At 30.7% G+C, this 21,005-nt stretch overlaps 1 protein-coding gene across 3 annotated transcripts in view; it reads right to left on the minus strand.

Moving 5' to 3' along the window:
• Positions 1–18,482, minus strand: part of LOC127729077 (amyloid-beta precursor protein-like) — a 32,703-nt gene extending 14,221 nt beyond the window's left edge. Inside the window, exon 1 of one of the 3 annotated variants that reach the window (XM_052236733.1) lies at positions 17,953–18,482. In XM_052236733.1, coding sequence (XP_052092693.1) covers positions 17,953–18,003 — 51 coding nt within the window. In that variant the 5' untranslated portion in view covers positions 18,004–18,482. Of the gene's footprint in view, positions 1–8,526; positions 8,546–17,952 lie in introns of those variants that run through there. The other 2 variants (XM_052236734.1, XM_052236735.1) reach the window with 2 other exon arrangements.
• Between the last annotated feature and the right edge of the window lie 2,523 nt (positions 18,483–21,005).

The following is a 21,005-nucleotide window of genomic DNA, read 5'->3' on the forward strand; positions in this document are numbered from 1 at the left end:
CAATGGTCGTTTTGAAAGGTGAGCTAAATGGGTGGAATAGAAATTGTACAAAAAAGAAATCCGATTCAATGCGTTTAATATTGTGGTTGGAGTAAATTTGTCATCGGGTGTCGTTTGAGAAATTCGATTATATCTTTATTGATCTCCCTTTAAAACTGTCTGTTTAACATTGTCAAAGATGACAGAAACTAGAATGTTTATTACATTGTGGTCTAGTATCAACTAACCTCTGGTGACAAACATATCTTTTTACACTGTTGTCAAGGTTATATTTCGCACTAAAAAGTTTTTATAAAGGAGAGAAAAATGAAACAAAAAAATAAAATCTGATCCTTCGGAATGTATTTTGCTTTATGGGATAAATTAACATAAATGAATAATTGAGGGTTTATAATAGTTATGTCATAAACTATAATAACGGTGGGTATATATAATCTAAATCAACAATTTTACTGTAGTATTCTGGAGGATAAATGTGAAATTAAAACATTTTTCTATTCACAAGAAAATTCAAGCGTTGTAATTTTTTTTTTTATTTCAGAAAAGGGTTTTGTATTTGTTTTAAATGAAAGAATCCTTTTGTAATGTTTTTATCTCCCGATTATTTTCTTACAATGGCCATTGTTGACAGATTATATCATTCATATGTGACATCCTCCCCGTATATTTATTGTCTATACATATACGACACATCTATGCTTGGATATCATACTGACAATATATGGTTACAGCGTACAAAAAAATGTACGAGTTGTTCTGTAACGAATGCATTATTGCAGAAAAAGATCAATAACATCACTTAAATTGTCATTTTCGTTTGTTTTACTGGAGTTTGAATCCATCTTCTATATTTGTATAAAGTCAAATTGTCATTTTCGTTTTTTTTTAGTGAGGTATGAAGCCACCTTGTATGTTTGTATAAAGTCAAATTGTCATTTTCGTTTTTTTTAGTGAAGTTTGAAGCCACCTTCTATATTTTGTATAAAGTCAAATTGTTATTTTCGTTTTCTTTAAGTGAAATTTGAAGCCACCTTCTATGTTTTGTAAAAAGTCAAATTGTCATTTTCGTTTTTTTTTGTGAAGTTTGAAGCCACCTTCTATATTTTGTATAAATTCAAATTGTCATTTTCGTTTTTTTAGGGGAGTTTGAAGCCACCTTGTATGCTTGTATTAAGTCTTTGACATTGAGTTTTGATAGTATAGGAAGCTACAACCCAGTGTAATTCAATCAGTATACCAAAGATTTAATTTTATTGAACAACAGTATATCTAACTTTGATAATTTATAAATTTTAGAATATGGAAAGGTATAGATGAATTGATTGGTCGTACACAAAAAGGAAAGTAACATTGGTTTCCATTATAAAAGTCGTCATTTACCAATAACAACGTTTGGGTTCTGGTGTTTTTCGTTTGAAAAATTAGCCAGAATGCATTATATTCTAAAATGGCAAATTGGCCCGTGCGAATCTGATATCCATTTGTTATAGAAAAGATTATTGTGTATAGAAAAACAGCCTAGTTTTAAATCTACTTTTAAAAACATCAAAATGCTGTTATCTAATGCTGAATACATGCACAATGCCACGCGGTATATTTAAGATTACATATGTCGACAGTCGCTATGCTAAATACATTTCCATGTTCTGTTTTAAATTCTATTACTATATTATTTTTTTGTTTATTTCAGTGTAACTTATTCTGTGCATTTTCCAAATTTCTAACAACACTCTGATTCAACGTCTGAAAAACGTTTTTCTGTTACATTAAAACGATGAAATATTTGTCTGCCTTTAACATCACACGTTGCATAATATAAACATACAAAAGTAATTACAACATACTCTCAAAAGATGGAACACATCATTCTGTCTTGTTTATTGTCATTAGTTCTTGTTTCACAGTTATTTTTAACGTTTTTCTTCCGTGAAAGCTTTTTACTATGTGCTAATAGACGGACAATATATTTCATTGTAAATTGCATTGCACTGGTGCATATTTTATTATTTCCTCAAGAATGTTTAGTTAATAGGAAATGACATTTTCGTTTAAGTGCAAACTAAATTGTTGGACACTAGTTCTGAACCTTTCAAACATATGCAACTATTGTATTTATAAATTATTTTTTTTATGAATGCGTTTCATTGTTGTATTCATAAATAAGAAAAAGTTATAATTGCTTTCATCGAAAAAGCAATTTATTAAATACAATGTCAAATTATATAGTCAGTAATAACTTAGGGAATCAGGTTTTCACATTAACTGAACTGATTTACAAGTGATGGTAATGAATTTTAATTAGAATATTCTAGTTTATGTTACTATTTATGTCAAGCTCGTTATGTTCCAGCAATGTATGTATTCTATATCTATACAAAATCCTGTAAAACTAGGTTTGTTATCAGTTATATGAATTTGGCATCCCCATGGAAAAGCGTAAAGCAACCACCAATCAATCAATCAATCAATTTTATAATAACAGTGTAGAATTGTTGGTACATTTTTGTAATTGTCGTGTTCTCATTAAAGCTTTACTTGTTTATTTATTTTCTAAGGACGCCAAGCCTGAACCAGTGAGATGTATAGAATTCAGAATTCGTGATCTGCTGAAAGAATGCCATCTTTTTGATATGTAATAGTTACTATTTAACAGTATTGTCTGCTCTAAGAAAAACAACCGTCTCTTTCTCGTATTGTCAAATGTTTACGGTATTTGCTTCTCTGCTATCATAGAAGTCTGGATCCCGGGTTTAAAATTTGCTCGCAGCAGCTACCCGAGCAGTGCGACAGGTTACCAGACTATTATAGATGTTTATTCGGTTTACTTCTGACTTTTACATGTACTGATGATGACACCGATATGTCATAGTCGATTAGACCACATGTTATGTTAAAAATCAAATTAATTTTATTTATGTTAATAAAGTACTCAATAATTAGTTAAATTTGATAAATCATTCAATATAATAATTGTACAGGTGCGTCAAAGAAATGTAATTTTTTGTTGAATATTAATACAGAATATGACAGTTTATAAATCAAAATTTCTTTGAACGCCTACTAAACTTTCAAACATTGCTACGTTTTTAAACATTCCAAATGTATTGATACAAGATTTATTTAACAATTTCCTCATAATATTTTAAAATCGAAAATTTTTATGAAATATTGTTTAATGCACAAGTGTTGTGAATAATAAGCATTATATAATGTGCATTGCTATTTTAAAAGTGAGATATTTATCAGGTGCCTTTAAAATTCCATGATGGTCATAAAAACTTGAAGTTAAAATTTCAATTTATTTAAATTGATAAGTCAAGTGTTCCGAAGGGTGAGTTAAAAGCTGTTTAAAATCTCCATTTTCGATAAAGTCGAAATTTGTATATTGACATACCACTCGTATTAAGTGAAAAATAAATTTTGGCAGACCTTTGGACTACTATGTCAAAATTATATGGCAAATTATATCACTTTCACTAAGTACGTATACAATCCATTAGGAAGGGTATATATGAAACTGCCAACCACATGTCAGCTGTGTCAGCTATCTCCTTTTTAATGCGATTAAATCTCTAATTTGTTGATGTTGGAATCTTTCTGTTTGTTCTTTGATGCTGTCATCAGGACCTTTTTTTTTTCTTGTGAAAGATGCAAAGTACTTTTTTTAGTTATGGTTCTACCTAAGTACAAACGAAAATGCAATCCCTAATTTTGATTTGTTTATGAATGAATTCACTTGATAAACTGGTTGTTTGACTACGATATACAATGGTTTGTGTTCAAATGAATATATTATAAAGATAATACAAACATTGCATATCTGAAATAAAAATAACAAGACGATTTATTCAGTTGAAAGCTGTGTAGGAAATCGCCAGGGAAAACCTTAGCTGGTATTAGATGGGTTATTTTCGAACATATACATCTAAACATCTTTAGAGTAACATACAGCAAACAGAAAGATAAATGCATGCTGTCTACTGAACATAGCAATGATTCGTAGCAATAAATGAAGCATACAGGACATGACATTTTGGAAATACAATCGTTTGTTTATGTATACATAAATTTTTTGGACTTGTTTAAATTGTCACCTTTGAGTAACCTTCTAATAAATTTATTTGATTACTATCTTGTTCCAAAACATATATATTTTATATGAATGTCCGTCCACGCACTAAAGTCATTAATTACAAACACTAACAAGCTTATGATGTCTTCTCCTTTGTTTTGAGTAATCGTCTAAACATAAACATTTGATATGATCTCCGTTAAACTTGGCAGGAGTCTCTAACAATTACAAAATCAATCTATTCAATAGTAACAGTTAAATAATATTTCTTCTTCTGTTAAACTGAAGACAGCTATCTTTGATATAAAATTTGATAAACGTAAGTTTATACTGTTAATATTGATTCAAAACACGATTTTGTCATTTGAGATCATTTGAAACATCATCATGAGTATAAGAAAGGCACAACCAGGAAAGGGACATGATATAAAAGACAAGACACAGGATTTTGTAATGGTGAACTATAAAATTGAAAGACAATTAAAGTCTGAAAATTTTTTTTTTTCAAATGATATAACATAAAAATTGTAAGATAAAAGTTATGGTAAAATTGTCATTGCTTACAAGTTGTGTTTCTTGAATTATCCTGCTTCTTTTTAAAAATATTTTCGTGTTGCTCAAGCTGTTGCTTTCTGTAAAATATTTTGTTGTTTTCTGTAAAATGTTTTGTAAACTTTAGTTTGTTTTATTGTCTCTTGCTGATGGCCATGCTACTTTCTGTCTTCGACTGAAGTTTTTTTTTCATTCTTCCCTCTCTATATGTATATAACTGGAATTCGTACGTACTAAGGTGATGTTGGAATTTTTATTGTAAGACATGACGTGTCCGTTATATACTACATATTTTGATTTTCCTCTTATACCTTAAAGCATAGTGACAAGATTTTAATTTTAAAAAGTCAATTTATAATATAAGAGAATGGATTTCTAGTTGTCCTTTCAATTACAGATTTAAAGTATACAGAAAAATTTCTTTTACGCCTATTTGATTCATTTGAATGAATAGTTTAAATAGTTTACTGTTATCTACAAACGTAACAATACTTGTGGTTTTAAACAGTCGTTAATTGAATCAGTTGTAATATTTTTGTTAAGTCATTTTAACCATGAAAGTAGAGACTGATTTAAAACATTAAGTTCTGCTGATTCATAGTCAAACAACAATACTAATGATCACAAGTTTTTGGTCTAGACTTCCATTACAAGCACAGATATTGTTTTCTTCAAATTTGATATTCTAAGACAGATTATTTGATCTAAAACATCAAAATAAATGAAATCAGCAAACTTTAGTTTTAAATCAAATAATTTTAGGTTATAATTCCACATTACAAAAGTTACAATGTGTTTTCCTCATTTATCATTAAGTATTTTAATCATAAACAGTTGGATTGTTTTGTTTGTTTTTGTTTTTGTTTGTTTTATTTATTCTTTTTTTTGTGTGGGGGGGGGGGGGGGGGGGTCAAAGTCGTGATGTTCACTGTTTGCTTTTAGTTCGCCAAAACAATTTTTTTCCAATTTTGCTCATGTTTATAAGTAACGTTTACAACGAATGTGGCTTGGTGTTCAAACTTTTGATTGACGTAAGAAAAGGGAATCGCAGTGCGAATTAACATACTTTCATGCATTTCACAAATTCTGATCATTTAAGATGTATTATGTATACACTGAGAATCTTACAACTAATAATCTATTTCTTTATTTGAAAACTTAAGATTAATTGATACTCCATGTTCTATGAAGAATAAAACAAGACACGTGATAAAAGTGCATACATTGGGATTAATTATTAGTAATAAAAAAAACTTCCCATCTTGAATTTAAACTTGCATCTGATATTAAGCTTTCAAAATCGGTTCAATGTAGGCGACATGATTCGGACATCATTACCTAATTAAATGTATTTTTGAAAGCTCTTACTTTCATAATTTGGTATCTCAACATGCTTCCATGCAGTGAGTGATTTTATTGACTTATACTTGTATAATAATAATCACCACCGTGCATACAGCATAGAAACAAATTAAATAATCTTTTGTGTGTGGCATCTTTAAAAAAAAAACCCTCTCTATATAAACGTTAACAATTACAGAACACCTGGTTAATTTATAAAAGCTTAAAATTATTAATTTCTACGGTATAACCTGCTGATATGCCTAAATAACAAATTACTGATAAGTATTCTAACGCGAGATAAAAGAAGACAGGCAAATTGGTTGCAGACCGGAATTGAAGATTTTTTCCAATAAAACCTAGATACACTTATCCGTAATAGATGTAGAATGTCAAGAACTTTTTTAAGTATCAAAATTACATATTCTTTACAAACATTATAACAACTCGAATATTAAAGCTCAGTATGAAACTATTTCGGATCAGTTTTTTTTATCGTAAAGTGTTACTTGAAACAATAAGAGTAAGTAACAAAACACATAAAATAAACCATTGAATAAAGATATGCTGAATGAAGCCAAAAGTTGATAAGATGTCAATTAATGTTTATTTTTATTAAATCGTTTACAATTCAAAGAAATTGAGTATGAAGAAGATTTTATGTTAGTTAACAATAGAATGAAAAACAAATGATAAATATATTTATACGTATGTCGCGATGGAAGAAAAAGAGGGGCGAAAGATACCAAAGGGACATTCAAACTCATAAGTCGAAAATAAACTGACAACGCAATAGGCAAAAAAAGAAAAGGACAAACAGACAAACAACAGTACATAAAACACAACATAGAAAACTAAAGACTGAGCAACACAAACCCACTCAAAAACTGTGGGCGATCTCAGGTGCTCCGGAAGGGTAAACAGATCCTGCTCTACATGTGGTACCCGTCGTGTTGTTCATGTTAGTACAAACACGGTGATAAGTCTAATTCGGTAGGTCACATTTGGTGAAAAGAGGACCGGATAATTGGAACATATCCGTTGTCATCTGTGAAACGGATATAACGGTCAACCAACTCGTGATGCAACTGTATTCCAGAACGCCATTTCTGAAATTTAGATATTTGATTGATACGTATTCTTCATTCGTTAAGATGAGAGTTAAATGTTGTGAAGTAGATACAAGGATGTGTGTTACTTCAATATACAAATAAAATATATTATTACATTGGTAGCAATGAATTACATGGATTTCCCAGTCAAATAAAAACCGATAATTTCACATGTGAAATAAACGTGGTTATTTCACTCTCTGACGTCATACAACAATAGGCGTTGTCAAGACGTCGATAACGTCGGATCAAAACAAATTGTGAATGCGTAGAAAAAAGATATAGTTCCTTACATTTTCTACATTAATTTCATTAAAAAAAGCCATTTGCCAATGAAATAAAAAGAATAACTAATCAAAGAATTCAAAAAATTCTTCATTCGTTAAGATGAGAGTTAAATGTTGTGAAGTAGATACAAGGATGTGTGTTACGTCAATATACAAATTAAATATATTCCTAATACAGTTTGATTAAAATCCGCGATTTACATGTAGAATTAATTAGAAGACAAAGTAAAAAAACATGTATTATATGATTTATAAAGACTGATATAGAAATGATGAAATATTAATAACAATAGGAAATTATCCAAGATCATATTTTCTTAATTCAATCCCAAAATGTCAGAACAGTAGCTGCGGAAATTATGAAGTAATGCCTATCCAAAAGAAAAAAGTGTTAAATCAAATTTGGAATGTGTACGCTAATATATGGAAGTCTTGATCTAAATTTAAATATAAACACATAAAAGATAGACATGTCTTTCTTTTTAGCTAACCAAAGTGTAAATTTCACCCTCAATGTTTATGTAACCCGATATACTCAGAAAAACAAACCACCCCTCGTGAAATTACACTGAAAATGAGATTATAATTTATGTGACGTCGGTATAATGCAAGGCGATCTACTGTAACCTAACCTATTCATTACTGCTCAAAATAAACATCCAAGAGATTTATTTACAATGGCAAACATGTAGTTCGTATGTTCTTTTCAATGAAAGAAAACATTTTCCAGGTGCAAACGCATTTGAACAAAAGATAAACAATTTCTCTTTAGACGAAAAAGTAATGAGATACACAAACAGGTATTGGGGAAACTTAATTCATTTCTATTTCTTATGAATAAGTTACCAATCTGGATGTTATATGACACGATTGCCAACCAAATGTTCTTCTACATCTACTATTTTATTTACAAATAGTCAGAATAAAGCAAAATATTTTAAAGAAAAGTTATTATTTCGTTTAACATTCAACAAACACGAAATAACTACTATTCCATCAAAAATGTGATTATATACAAAATTTACAAGATTCTGCTTTTTGTATCCATCCAACAAAAATTAGAAGAATTTTTATTAGAAAGAATCCATTTGATTTTTAAAATGGTATGCTTTTTCAAATAACTCCGACGCTTAATAAACTTGTCTGAAAGTTCTAAAATTACCCTTCAAATATCCTTGATCAAGTTCAATCAATTCATTTCCGTTTTGTACGTGTCGTAAAATATGAATGCTGTGACTTTTATATCGTACATGTCTGGTGGATACACATTGACTCATGTACACAATGTAGTTATTTTATAAATTCCTGCATACAGTATCAAAAGTACAGCCTTCTGCACTACGACATTTTCCATTTTATCGTAATATATCTTTTCTTAGGTATCAGAGATTCCATTCATAAAATTATAAAACATAAACCAACATTTATAAAATAAAAGGAATGGAACCAACTAAGCAGAAAATGGAACGTGACGTTATCAAAGACTTCTATAAAGTGACGATTACTCAATGAATGCATTGCAATTTAATATTCTTTGTAAAAAAGTTGTTGTGAAATTCCTATTAAAAAGGCTTGTCGGAAAGAATTTTATCGCTAAATTGTTGTATTTTTTTACTTTTAGATCAAAAGTTTTATTCAATTTGGTTATCACATTAATCACAGAAATTCTATAATTATACATTAACTGACATAATAGGGTTCAAATATGTCAAAGACTTTCGTGTATGTTTAAACCCAGTTTTGTGAAAATATTTCCACTGTTTTAAAACTAGATCCAGATAGGTGAATGTTACTTATCTAGCCAAAACATCTTCCCGCACAATAATTTTAAATCCAAATATTAAAAAAAGGTTCTTCTATGATTTTCTCTTATGAACTTTTAACTATGTACACTATACATGCAAAACACTTGACTTTTCAACATTCCACGAAGTGGCTCTTATTGAATACGCGGATACCACCTGATTTTACTCTACTTAATGTGATTTAAGGATTTTGGAAATCATTAATGCAGAAATCAAATACAACATAATGCATAATTCAAGTGAAGAGAAAGACTGCAGTTATATATCAAATCCTTTATTTTGAGTTTATAAGTTCTCACCTTAGGAACCTTTCATACAGAATTTTTATTGAAACCAATCACAAGTACTCATCTTCTTCGAAAGAAATAAGAGTTTTATTGAAATTTGAAAACGACTACATTAAAGGATAAGCGCGCTACATATATTTCACCAACCAAATGAATTCTCTAATTTGACTCCACATAAATCTTATCTTATGAAAGCGAATTGGATCATGTTAATGACCCTTACAGTTGTTGTGTAACAATCGCGCTGTTGTACGTTTTTTTTTATAGGTTTGCTTTCATCTTAAAGACGGATATTATTTCTTTATTTTATGATATGCATTAAACGAAGAGTGCAGTGATGAAGGGCAATTCTTCCTTTTTCAGTCCAATTATATTATTACACAGTCGATGCCACTGCCCTTCTAACAAGTAGATTCAACATCGATGAACTCAAACAATCAACATTGAACACTTACTTTGCGTGTAACAGGAAACAGTACGATCAAAGACCTTTCGTGGTCATCGCTGTATCAACCAACTGTATGCACAAGTATATGTGTACAATTTACACAAGTTTGGTCAAATATCACATGCAAGTTCAAATATTTAAGCGAAGACAATCTGAGTTGCACAAATCTATGCACGTCCCCAAATTAAATGAGGCCCTGAGACTTGGACAATCAATTTGGCGATCATAGAATTAGTGCAGTGTGTTGGTGTATGTCTGTATGTTAAAGATCATTTCTATTTTTAAATATGATCTGTATATCTGTAAATTATATTTATACAACTAAACAGGGTCCTTTTATTAATATTCTGTTTTATTTGTCCAATTACACAGATGATAACTTTTTAAAACATAGAGAGAAGATTCAAAAGGGACGATCAAAACCGTAAGTGGAAGAATGGCAAGTGTTTTTAACACGATATTGTATTATATTTGTTATTTTAGTATCACAGGGAAAGAATGGTTTCATTGCTCTCCAGCTTTGTGTTTTTTTATGACCAATATGGTTGATTGTATGCATTTATTATGTCATATTAAGTATACTTAATGTCAACAGAAACGCAACACACTCATTAAAATGATATTAAACAGTTGCGTATGACTGCAAAGTTTGGCTCTTGTATTTTATGATGTTATAAAATATACACAGTTTGGTAACTCTATCACCTATCTGATATCAACTTGATTGTTTAAAAGCGTTTTGTCAGAAAATTTAAACTTCTTGACATTATGGTTTCAAATAATTTTGCTTTCCTGTCACCAACAGTGATAAAAGAACACACAAACGACATAAATATTGGTATTGCAGATATGTCAGTTAGACAGCAACCAATCATAACAATGAACCCAGAACAAATCTATATATACACATGTCAAGTGTATTAAGACACAACACACTATAGATCAAAATATGTTAACAGATTGTATAGAATAAGAATAAGAATATTTATTATTCCTATCAAGGGCCCTTGATGGGCAGCATAACATGTACACATAAAACAATACACAATGTATATCGTCATTGATTAAGTTAAAGTATAACAGCCTTCTGACTGACAGATTTGGATGTGGGCTGTTTTATCCTACTCGTAGTGTTTCTCAAGTTGAATTTCAACTTTTTCTTTTTTGCTGATTGGTTATTAAAAAAAACGTACGAAATATTACGTTTTATATGCCACGCTTAATTTCTCCGAAAAACTACTAATAAGGGAACGACCGTTTAACTTCAAAAGTGGGGGGTTATGGTTTTAAAAAATATTGTGGTCAAGTAGATGACCAAAAAAAATATTCTGAATACAGATTTTCCCAATACCTTATAGTGTTAAATTAAAAAAAAAATTGTTTGATTGATAGCGTCGAAAAACTAAAAAAAGAAATTTTCTGACTCAGACGAAAAGCCATAACACCCCCTTGAAGTTAAATGGTTGTTCCCTAAAGAGTGCATGTAAACGAGTCAAATTGATTATTCAAATGACAAATTTTTAGAACCGAACCTTTAATTCACACAATTTAACAAAAATTTTCAGCAATCAGAGACCTGGCCATTAATCATGACAGCTATATACTGAAGATCATATTATTTTATTTCATTATATATATGTATGCTGTAACATGGACCAAATTTATTGGCGTAATACAACACTAAGTAAAAAGGCTTCCGATATATTTTGACACACTGACAGGCGGAGCAGTGTTGTAGATAAGCTTAATGTTGTCTTATCTAATTCATATATAAACAATACATGATACATTGACCTTCGATGTAAACATTCCAATTCATCCGCCATTTATACTCATCACATCACTAATTTATATAAAGTCCTGCTTCGACTTAAAAAAAAACCACATGATATGTTTCAAGGAAATGCTTGTTCAAAAAGTTTAGGAATTGTTGAGAAATTGGAGTTGTATTACATTGTGAAACTACGTAAGCTCTTGTCAATAGAAGTATTCGAGAATAACAAATTGGGAAGTCACTTTAGTTTTCAACAGGTACTCTAACAACAAGCAGAAAAACTAAGTTAGGTAGGTAACAAAGATATACCATTCGCCGAGCTGCATCATAGATAATATATCAATATATGTAAATCTTGTCACATATTTTGTCGTTTTCTAGAATCAGCATAGAATGAATCCAGTTTGAGGTCATATGTAAAAGTACATTTCAGTTTGCCTCAAACCTCCAGATAATACATGATTGTTACATCACCAATATTCACCATTAATGAGATTTAGCTGCATGCATTTAGATTTAAGCATTTTTATTTGAAGCAATAAAATGTGATTCGCCGTATGTTCTTGCCAAGTAGTTTTTGATTAAAGGAAGATACAACAGAACTATCTGCTTTGATGCAGTTCCATTAATTAGTCACCTCGTGAACTTTATTTATGAAGAACAGGTTTAGATTTGAACCAAAACTCTCCGCAGACAGAGGTCAAATACGATTGTGTAGAGATGAAACACTCCTGTGTTGCACATTTGATAGTTTTGACAATTTTACTCCCTGATGCGAATCTGCAGATAAATTTTGCATTATAAACTTGATTCAATAAATAGACGCATGTTGTCGGAATTAAGAGTACGTGATTAACGGATCAGTTGTGTGTTTTGAAGTTTGTAAATGAATTAGGGGAAACCGGATCTTCTTAATCATGTTGCAAGCAAACTGCATATATATATATATATATATAAGGATGAAAACAAGGAGATGTGGTTTATACGTCAATCAGACAGCAACTAAACGACACACAAATAACAAAAAGGTACATATGGAGGTCAACATACAGTGAGTATACATCAATAAACAGGCGTTGTCAAGCGTTTGATGAACCACGATTCTGACAAACGCGTTAGTAATGATACAACTGTAACCATTTCTTTAGAACTGTTGATTATTAAAAGATTGTTCTTCTCATCAAACTTTGTATAATGATACATTATATTGATATTTACAAAAAAAGAAAGACAAATCCAGCACACTCCCTCAAATAAATCATTTCGCTCTTACTGTTGCGAATACGACATAACTTGTACATTACCCGAATGCACTTTCAGCACTCTGTTACAAGGAAAAATAAAGCGATTTACATATAATTGAAATGGAATTACAGAAAATAAACATCTTGAATCTCGTACATTATACAAGAGTTCCAATTATACGGAATAATAAGCTATGAATTTTCATTGAACAGCTCTATAGAATGGTTTTCTTAAGTCTATTACACATGAATAATAAAAAGGAAAATGTATATTACGGCGTTGACAAATACATCCACGCATTATTACAAATCAAATTAATACTAAGTATGTAATGTGTGTTTCAACAAGGAACAATATTGACGGGACAGTTTTATGTCTAGGTAAATAGAAATAAATCTCATGGATCTGACAAATAATGACAAATATGTAGTAAATGAATAATTACTCGAACATATTGATATAACGTACATTTCTATCATTACGACAAACATATTAATCTAAATATTCATACTATTTTTAACGTCTTATTAAATATCTACATTTTACTTTCCTTTTATTCACGTTTGGTTGTGTAAATATTATTCTAAACCGTTTAACACGTAATTTAAGAAAAATGCCATACAAAATTCGCGTTCATTTTCAATTGAAACTTGACACAATTGTTCTCTTAAATTAAGCGATGCTTTTCACACGCTTTCAATATTTTTGTTCGTTAGTTAGTTTACCAAAGCGAAGAAACTGGCATTCTTTGAGATTATGTTTAGGTTTTGAAATTTTTTTCACTTTTAATTGACCTAGGTATAAAAAAATATGAAATTGGATTATAAGATTTATAGTATTTAAAAGATCGTTTAAATCTTTGAATAGAAAACTTCTGGTTAAGTTGACTAAAGAGAAGTCATACTATTGTCTGATTCGCTATGTCATCTTGTTAACTGAGATGGGCTTTTCTCAAGTCTTGTACTATTTCAATATGGTTCTTGTCAATTTAGCACGTATTCGGTACGATTGTATTGTTTAATATTATACAAGACTGTACATAACAAGTAGTGTATATATATGAAGAAGTAACAGCCGGAGTTGATTAGTACATTCATATCATTAAAATAAATATTAACCATATTCTAATTTATTAGCTATTTTTACAATTCAACATATCCGTTATGATATAATGATATGTATCACTGAATAATTATGAATTATCAGTATGACTGATTGCATAATTGGAATATCAACTACCAAAAGCCGATTTAAATTTTTGACTTTCAACAGCATATAAAAAGGGGTTGGGGTTTGAAGGTGATACGGTGTAGGACGTCAACCCCCCTTTTTACCCCTATCCCCAATAAAGAAGGTGATACAGAGTAAATTTTGGACATGAGTTGATTGGAAAAATATTGTACATTTTTTTTTTTTACACAAATCCCTTTTGAGGAAACCAATCACAAAGTGCGTGCAATTCACTGTCGAGCCACACTTTTACAGTATATTAGGTGCCTGTTTATACATATCGTGGATGAAAGTAAGTATATATGTTATCTTAATAATACGGGATGATATGCAGTTTATAAGAAGTGAAAATAAACCGTAATCAACAGTATATTATATCTTTAAATGGCTTCATAAAGAAAAACAAGGTCAAGAAGTACAACTTCAGATTGGTAAAAGTGTAATCTAGAAACATAATTAACTTACTCAAAATATTTTAAGTGGCGAAACGATGAGATTGCACATCAATTATAAGTATGAAATTTGATTAAAATCACTGAAGCTCAGAAATATTTCTGTCGATAATTTATGAAAAGAGAAAAATAGTTATAAAAGGGTTAACATAATTTATCTTCTTTCAAATTGAACACTGAACAGCTATATCCGAATTATTAATGGTATGCAGTGCATTTTTCGTCTCAATTCGTTCAAGTTATACCACTATATATATACGGCTAATTATTGCAGGCAGATGATTTACTCTGAGGGGCAAAACATCCAAGAGCCAGTAGAAAACATTTTGTATCGTATAACACATTTTTAATCAATTCCTCTTTTTGTCATACTAGTAACCAAATTGACCATTTAGTACCATATTTACTGAATTTTCGAGGTTTGGAGATGGATTCATTGAAGTGACCGGACAATATGTTTAATTGTTATTGATAAATTCATATAAGTGATAAAAATCAAATTATATTTCATATTTCTGGTGTTGCCCATTTAAATAATCTACATGATAAAATATGAATTTTTCTTCATTAAAAACTACTTGGCATCTATAATCTATGGCGATAATTGATGAAATAAGTCATTAAAGTCTTCAATTCTATTACCATTCTCTAGTGATAAAGTGAATATTTTGGTAGGAAATAAATCATTTCGTTTCATCTTACCATTGTAAATCATGTGAAACGCGCCTGTTTTTGTCATTACCGCTATCATCTTCTTACTTTTGTTATTAGTTTCGTCAACTGACAAATTCTTTCATTATACATAAATACTACAAACACATTTTGAGTTCGTTCGAGTTGTTCTTACAAGACAAAATGCCATTGAACACACACGTAATTCATTTATATGTTATGTCAAAAGGTAAAAACAATCATTCTTTATAACTATTGTGCAAAAAACCTATGTAAGACTATATTAACATTTAAATAACTTGTATAGTACTTATTTCAGTACGAATAACACGTGCTTGTACTATAGGTATATGGTCCAGACACCATGTGTTTGTAGAATAACCTTCAATAGGTACGGTCCAGACCCCAAGTGTTTGTAGAATAACCCTCAATAGGTACGGTCCAGACACCTTGTATTTGTAGAATAACCTTCAATAGGTACGGTCCAGACACCATGTATTTGCATAATAACCTTCAATAGGTATGGTCCAGACACCATGTGTCTGTAAAATAACCTTCAATAGGTATGGTCCAGACACCATGTGTCTGTAAAATAACCTTCAATAGGTACGGTCCAGACACCATGTGTCTGTAGAATAACCTTCAATAGGTACGGTCCAGATACCATGTGTCCGTAGAATAACCTTCAATAGGTATGGTCCAGACACCATGTGTCTGTAGAATAACCTTCAATAGGTATGGTCCAGACACCATGTGTCTGTAGAATGACCTTCATTATAGGTACGGTCCAGACACGATGTGTCTGTAGAATAACCTTCATTATAGGTACGGTCCAGACCAAAAGTTTGGAAAGACGTTTATCTAGTATAGATCTATACATCCTTGAGATTCAAATTTTGGGTTTAAAGCATTCCTGATGGAGGTAAACACAGCGCTTCAAATGCACCAAATTTATAAAGTATTATTTTCAATATGGGCATAACAGCTAAAATGGTATAAACTGACCGGCTACAACCGCCTTGTGTTACAATTGCCCGAGACGGCTGTAATCTTAGATCTTAGACGATTGGACATAAACAATATATACTGAGCAATTAAATATTTAATGACAATCCTCAGTTTTATGAAGTCCCACTGTTTCTCATAATGTCAAATAAAGTTGACAAATGAAGATTAAACTCGAATTCTGCATGATATTATATAGGTTTAGGGATTTCACTATATTTCTAATAAATTCAATTATCATATTAGTGTTGATACGGTATATTGTAACAGGGGTCTTTTTTTTTCATTTTAACCGTACAAAATGGTTTGTGTAGCTATGCCCTTTACAAATATTCTTATCTCGACGTGTTTTTATTGATGGCGCATTTTTTTTTTGCATTTGATGCGAAAATGGGGTGGTTTTAATAACTGCATGTAACTTTCATTTACCCACTGATATAATCAGTAAGATCTCGGCATTTTGACACTCAGTCTGCATCAAACCTGACTTCACGTACCAATAAAAATATAATTTGCTTTTGATTACCTAGTCACATTCAAATAATATAATAAAAAGTATGAATAACAAAGATAACAATTGATATGTATGTATATTATATCATCACATTTACTTTCTATCATAATATTAGGAAAATAAAACAACTATATCAATGCAAATTTGTACTCTGATGGATAGTTGTCTCATTGGCAATCATACCACACCCCTTATTGTTATATCGATATCATTCATTTTTTTAACAGTTTTCTTTTTCTTTTTTATAACAGAAAAACTTCAGATGTTTAAAGGTGACATTTTGTCACATAAACGCAAGAATCCCTGCAGTATTTAAATGACAATTAATCTTCTACTGTATTTCAGATGAAATGTCAATAGAATCAGTAGAAAATGCCAAGTAAATGTTAATCTTTTTTATATTTATTTTCTCATACATGCATTTCGTTGTTTGGTATTTCTGGTATTGCATGTCTGTCATAAATGCAAATATGTGTGTAAGATGCGCCAAAGGTACATTAAAGTTGATCTCGTTGGTTACAGATTTGATTTTAAAAGTGTTGCTCAGCAGACTGGCTGCCCAGACACTATTTGCTCATTTCGGTATGCTTATCAATTTAATTTATCCCTTAGATAAAGTGCAATCAATATGTATGCATGGAATATGATATTACTGGAGAAATTAAAAAGTATGGTTGCAAGACATTTAAACTACAGGTCGATTTTTATTTAACAAATCGCACAAGAATGTCAACTATATTATATATAGTCTGTTATATTGATTAAAAAGAGTTTTGTGCAAACATGTAAAAAACATACTGATAATAATTAGACTTGCTAAGGCGAAATCAAATAGATCCTTGTATAGAAACTAAATACTATTATCTTTCAGATGATTAAAATGGAAGAACTATTATTTTGCACGCAAATACCGACAGCTAAATGCCTAAACATCACGGATCTAGTAAATAGTTGTGCATTTAGTATGTTTTCAAACATTCAACTAATGTACTTTTAGCATGCATTCAGTAGTCATGAACTTTGAATATATTTTCCCTTATGTCTGAATCACTTGTCATCCAATAATAAAAAAATAATTTAAAACATTATCTGCTATAAAAATATCAAATTAAAGTATTATTTTGACTGGAAATAAATAATGCAAATTTTACCATACCTTTATCACAGCTAGTAACAGTACTGTCGAAATTATCTCTTGAATCATCATAATTAACTATTAATCCAACATCGTAATGAGAAAATAAACATCCCACGTTAATATAAATAAAATTCACATTTTATTTCTTTTTCAAATATCACTTTAATGTAAAAACATTATAATCTTAAAAATGTGCCACTGTTTTAAAGGTTCCGCAACGAAACATCCATCGAAATAAATTTAATTAATCCTTTAAATGCTCCACAGTCCGTTTTTGTTGCGTGGGACTTCTATAACCAATATACTACCAAATTCGAAAGATATGTGTATCATTGGACAGGTGCAAACGTTTGAAAAAATAAATGAGTGATAAAAAAAAAAACGGCAAGAGGTCAAAGATCAACCACAAGAGCACTTCAACCAATCAAATGTCTCGTTTTAATCGGTCACTTCTACTGTCGTCTGTTAAAATCCCTTCTCTCAATGATAATTAACGTTTCGTTTGAATTAAACGCACAGTTGGTTAAAATGGGCTGGTATTTACAATATATAGGTATTAACACAGTGCTACCTATAGCATGTCGACCACCTTAATAACAAACCGATTAAAGCGCCCCATTACTGTCGAAATACGTTGACACGAATAGCTTGATTGATAAGGAAGACACTGCAAACATAATATCATAGGAGCCTTCTTGTAATAGTTTGTTTATTTTTCAATTATGGCATCTTATATTGACTTTTTCTAAAATTATTGATAACACTGAAACATCGTAACGGGAATGGATAGGGTTATCCTGTGCTAACATTTAATTTGCAATGACAGTTTTAAAAGTTTGCCCATGTTTTGTTACTTTCTATTAATATTTTCTGTGTTCTACATTCCGCAGCTTTATAAATGATAGTGTGTTGATTTTTCTTTTGTTATAAATAGAATTAAATCTTTTTGTCTTAACTGTTGATTAAATGAAATAGATACTTGATTTCGTGCGCCCGAAGCGCTTCTCTGGATTTCGATTTATTTTCATTAGGGACGCTCAAACCAAAGCATTTGAAAATCAAGGATAAGTAAATACGCTGCCTTGCAACGTTTGATTAAAATATCAAAGAAAGAAAGCTTACTTATAATTGGTAATAGCCTACTACACGGTATCAGTTTTGCTTACTGTTGAAGACATTTTGACATAATATGAATTCTGATATTTGATAGACTTGCTATAGTTGCTTACATCCACGCCCTGTGGTCTCTGTTGGATAGTTGTCTCATTGGCAATCATACAGCATCATTATTATTTTTAAAAAGAAAGGAAGAAGGAACATTTTTTTATGAAAATTATACAAAGGAATGACTTTCTTATACTACAAACGCAACAATGAGAGAAGCTCGAGGAATGTACGTTAAAAATCATTATCAAATTAATTCATATAAATCGTAAAATATGATGTCATATATTTTAACAGTGTAGCAAAACTGAATGTATTCTGCATCTTAAAATTATATTGTTTTTTTGCGGCTAGCCAATAAAATAATTTTATGAGACCATTAAATGGGACATTTCAGTAGACAGTAATGTCAAATTTCACTGCATTGAATATAGATGTATAAAACATCATTATTAATAGCCTTATTCTTAGCAGGGTCCCTACGTTATTGACTGTCAAACTGAAATATTGCCACACAGCCTATTCGATATTCTATCCTTCGAAACACCAATATTATATAAAAGCCGGTATCGAGGTAGGTCAGGGAAACGAAACCAATTTAAGTAATCCTTGTTTAAGTGTCTGTAAGACCCCTCCGTTTCTTTAGAAATTTATGATCAACAATTTACGCCGTATTTGCTTTAGCTATCAAAATATTTACAACAGATCGTATTAAGAGGATTTTCTATTTTATTCCCTTTCTCAATCCCCTTGTTCAAAGTAAATATATTTAGCTCGGCTATTAAACAGTATGTAGTCGCCATTCGGAATGCCTTTCTGAACGATATTTTATTAATCATGGTTTACAAATTTATATTCACCAATTTCTTAACAGCTGAAACCATTATTATGGAAGTAAATGAGATATGTATCACGACAAAGTATGAATGACAAATATTTATTGCTTTTATACTGATATTATTCTTTTATCTCCTTATTAAGCTGTACCAAAATCGGATAAACCTTCCTTTCAGACAAACAAACTCTATTAAAGAGAGGCGAAATATACCAAAGGGACATTCAAACTCATAAGTCGAAAACAAACTGACAACGCCATGACTAAAAAACGAAAAACAATCAAAAGACAAACAACAGTATACAAAACACGACATAGAAGACATAAAACTGAGCAACAACTTTGTTGGGGTTGATCTCAGATGCTCCGGAAGGGTAGGCAGATCCTGCTTCATGCACATGCGACACCCGTAGTGGGACGCCTGTGAAATACGTTGATTAGTTATATATAGTGATTATTAAATTATGAAATGACAGGTCGGTATAACAAATCGGCCACTTAATGATGACGTCATAAATGTTTTGATACTTTCCTTCTGATAAAGGTTACCCGTTCGGAGCACCTGCTCTTTCTAGTTTATAAGGACTTCTTGTTGCCTTTGTTTTTTTTATAATTTATTTTTCCAATGTGTGCCGTTTCTGTATATGTAACTGTCGTGTTTCTTCTTCTGTTGTCTTTTCAAATTTAACCATAAATAACGGAAGTGTATAAATTTTCACAGTTTGTTTTCATGTGGTGTTGTTTAACCACTGTCTCAGGTTAAGGGTAGGCTTTACCGCTATTAAACATGTTTAACCCATCTACATTCCTCATGAGCCTATTTTAATCCAGTGGTTGTCGTTGGTTGCTGTCTTCCATCTGACATGATCTTACCTTGACGGGGACTAAATAAGACAAGTCAATACAATCGTAAACTGCACATCTTTACTCTCACTTCACCTTTCTGATGATCTTACCTTGACGGGGACTAAATAAGACAAGTCAAAACAAACATAAACTGCACATCTTTATTCTCACATCATCTTTCATCAACAATGTTCCGGATCCGACCTTACACCCTAATAACCTGAAA

Source organism: Mytilus californianus, unplaced genomic scaffold, assembly GCF_021869535.1.
Source record: "Mytilus californianus isolate M0D057914Y unplaced genomic scaffold, xbMytCali1.0.p SCAF_2, whole genome shotgun sequence".
In the NCBI taxonomy this organism is placed as follows: Eukaryota; Metazoa; Mollusca; class Bivalvia; order Mytilida; family Mytilidae; genus Mytilus; species Mytilus californianus.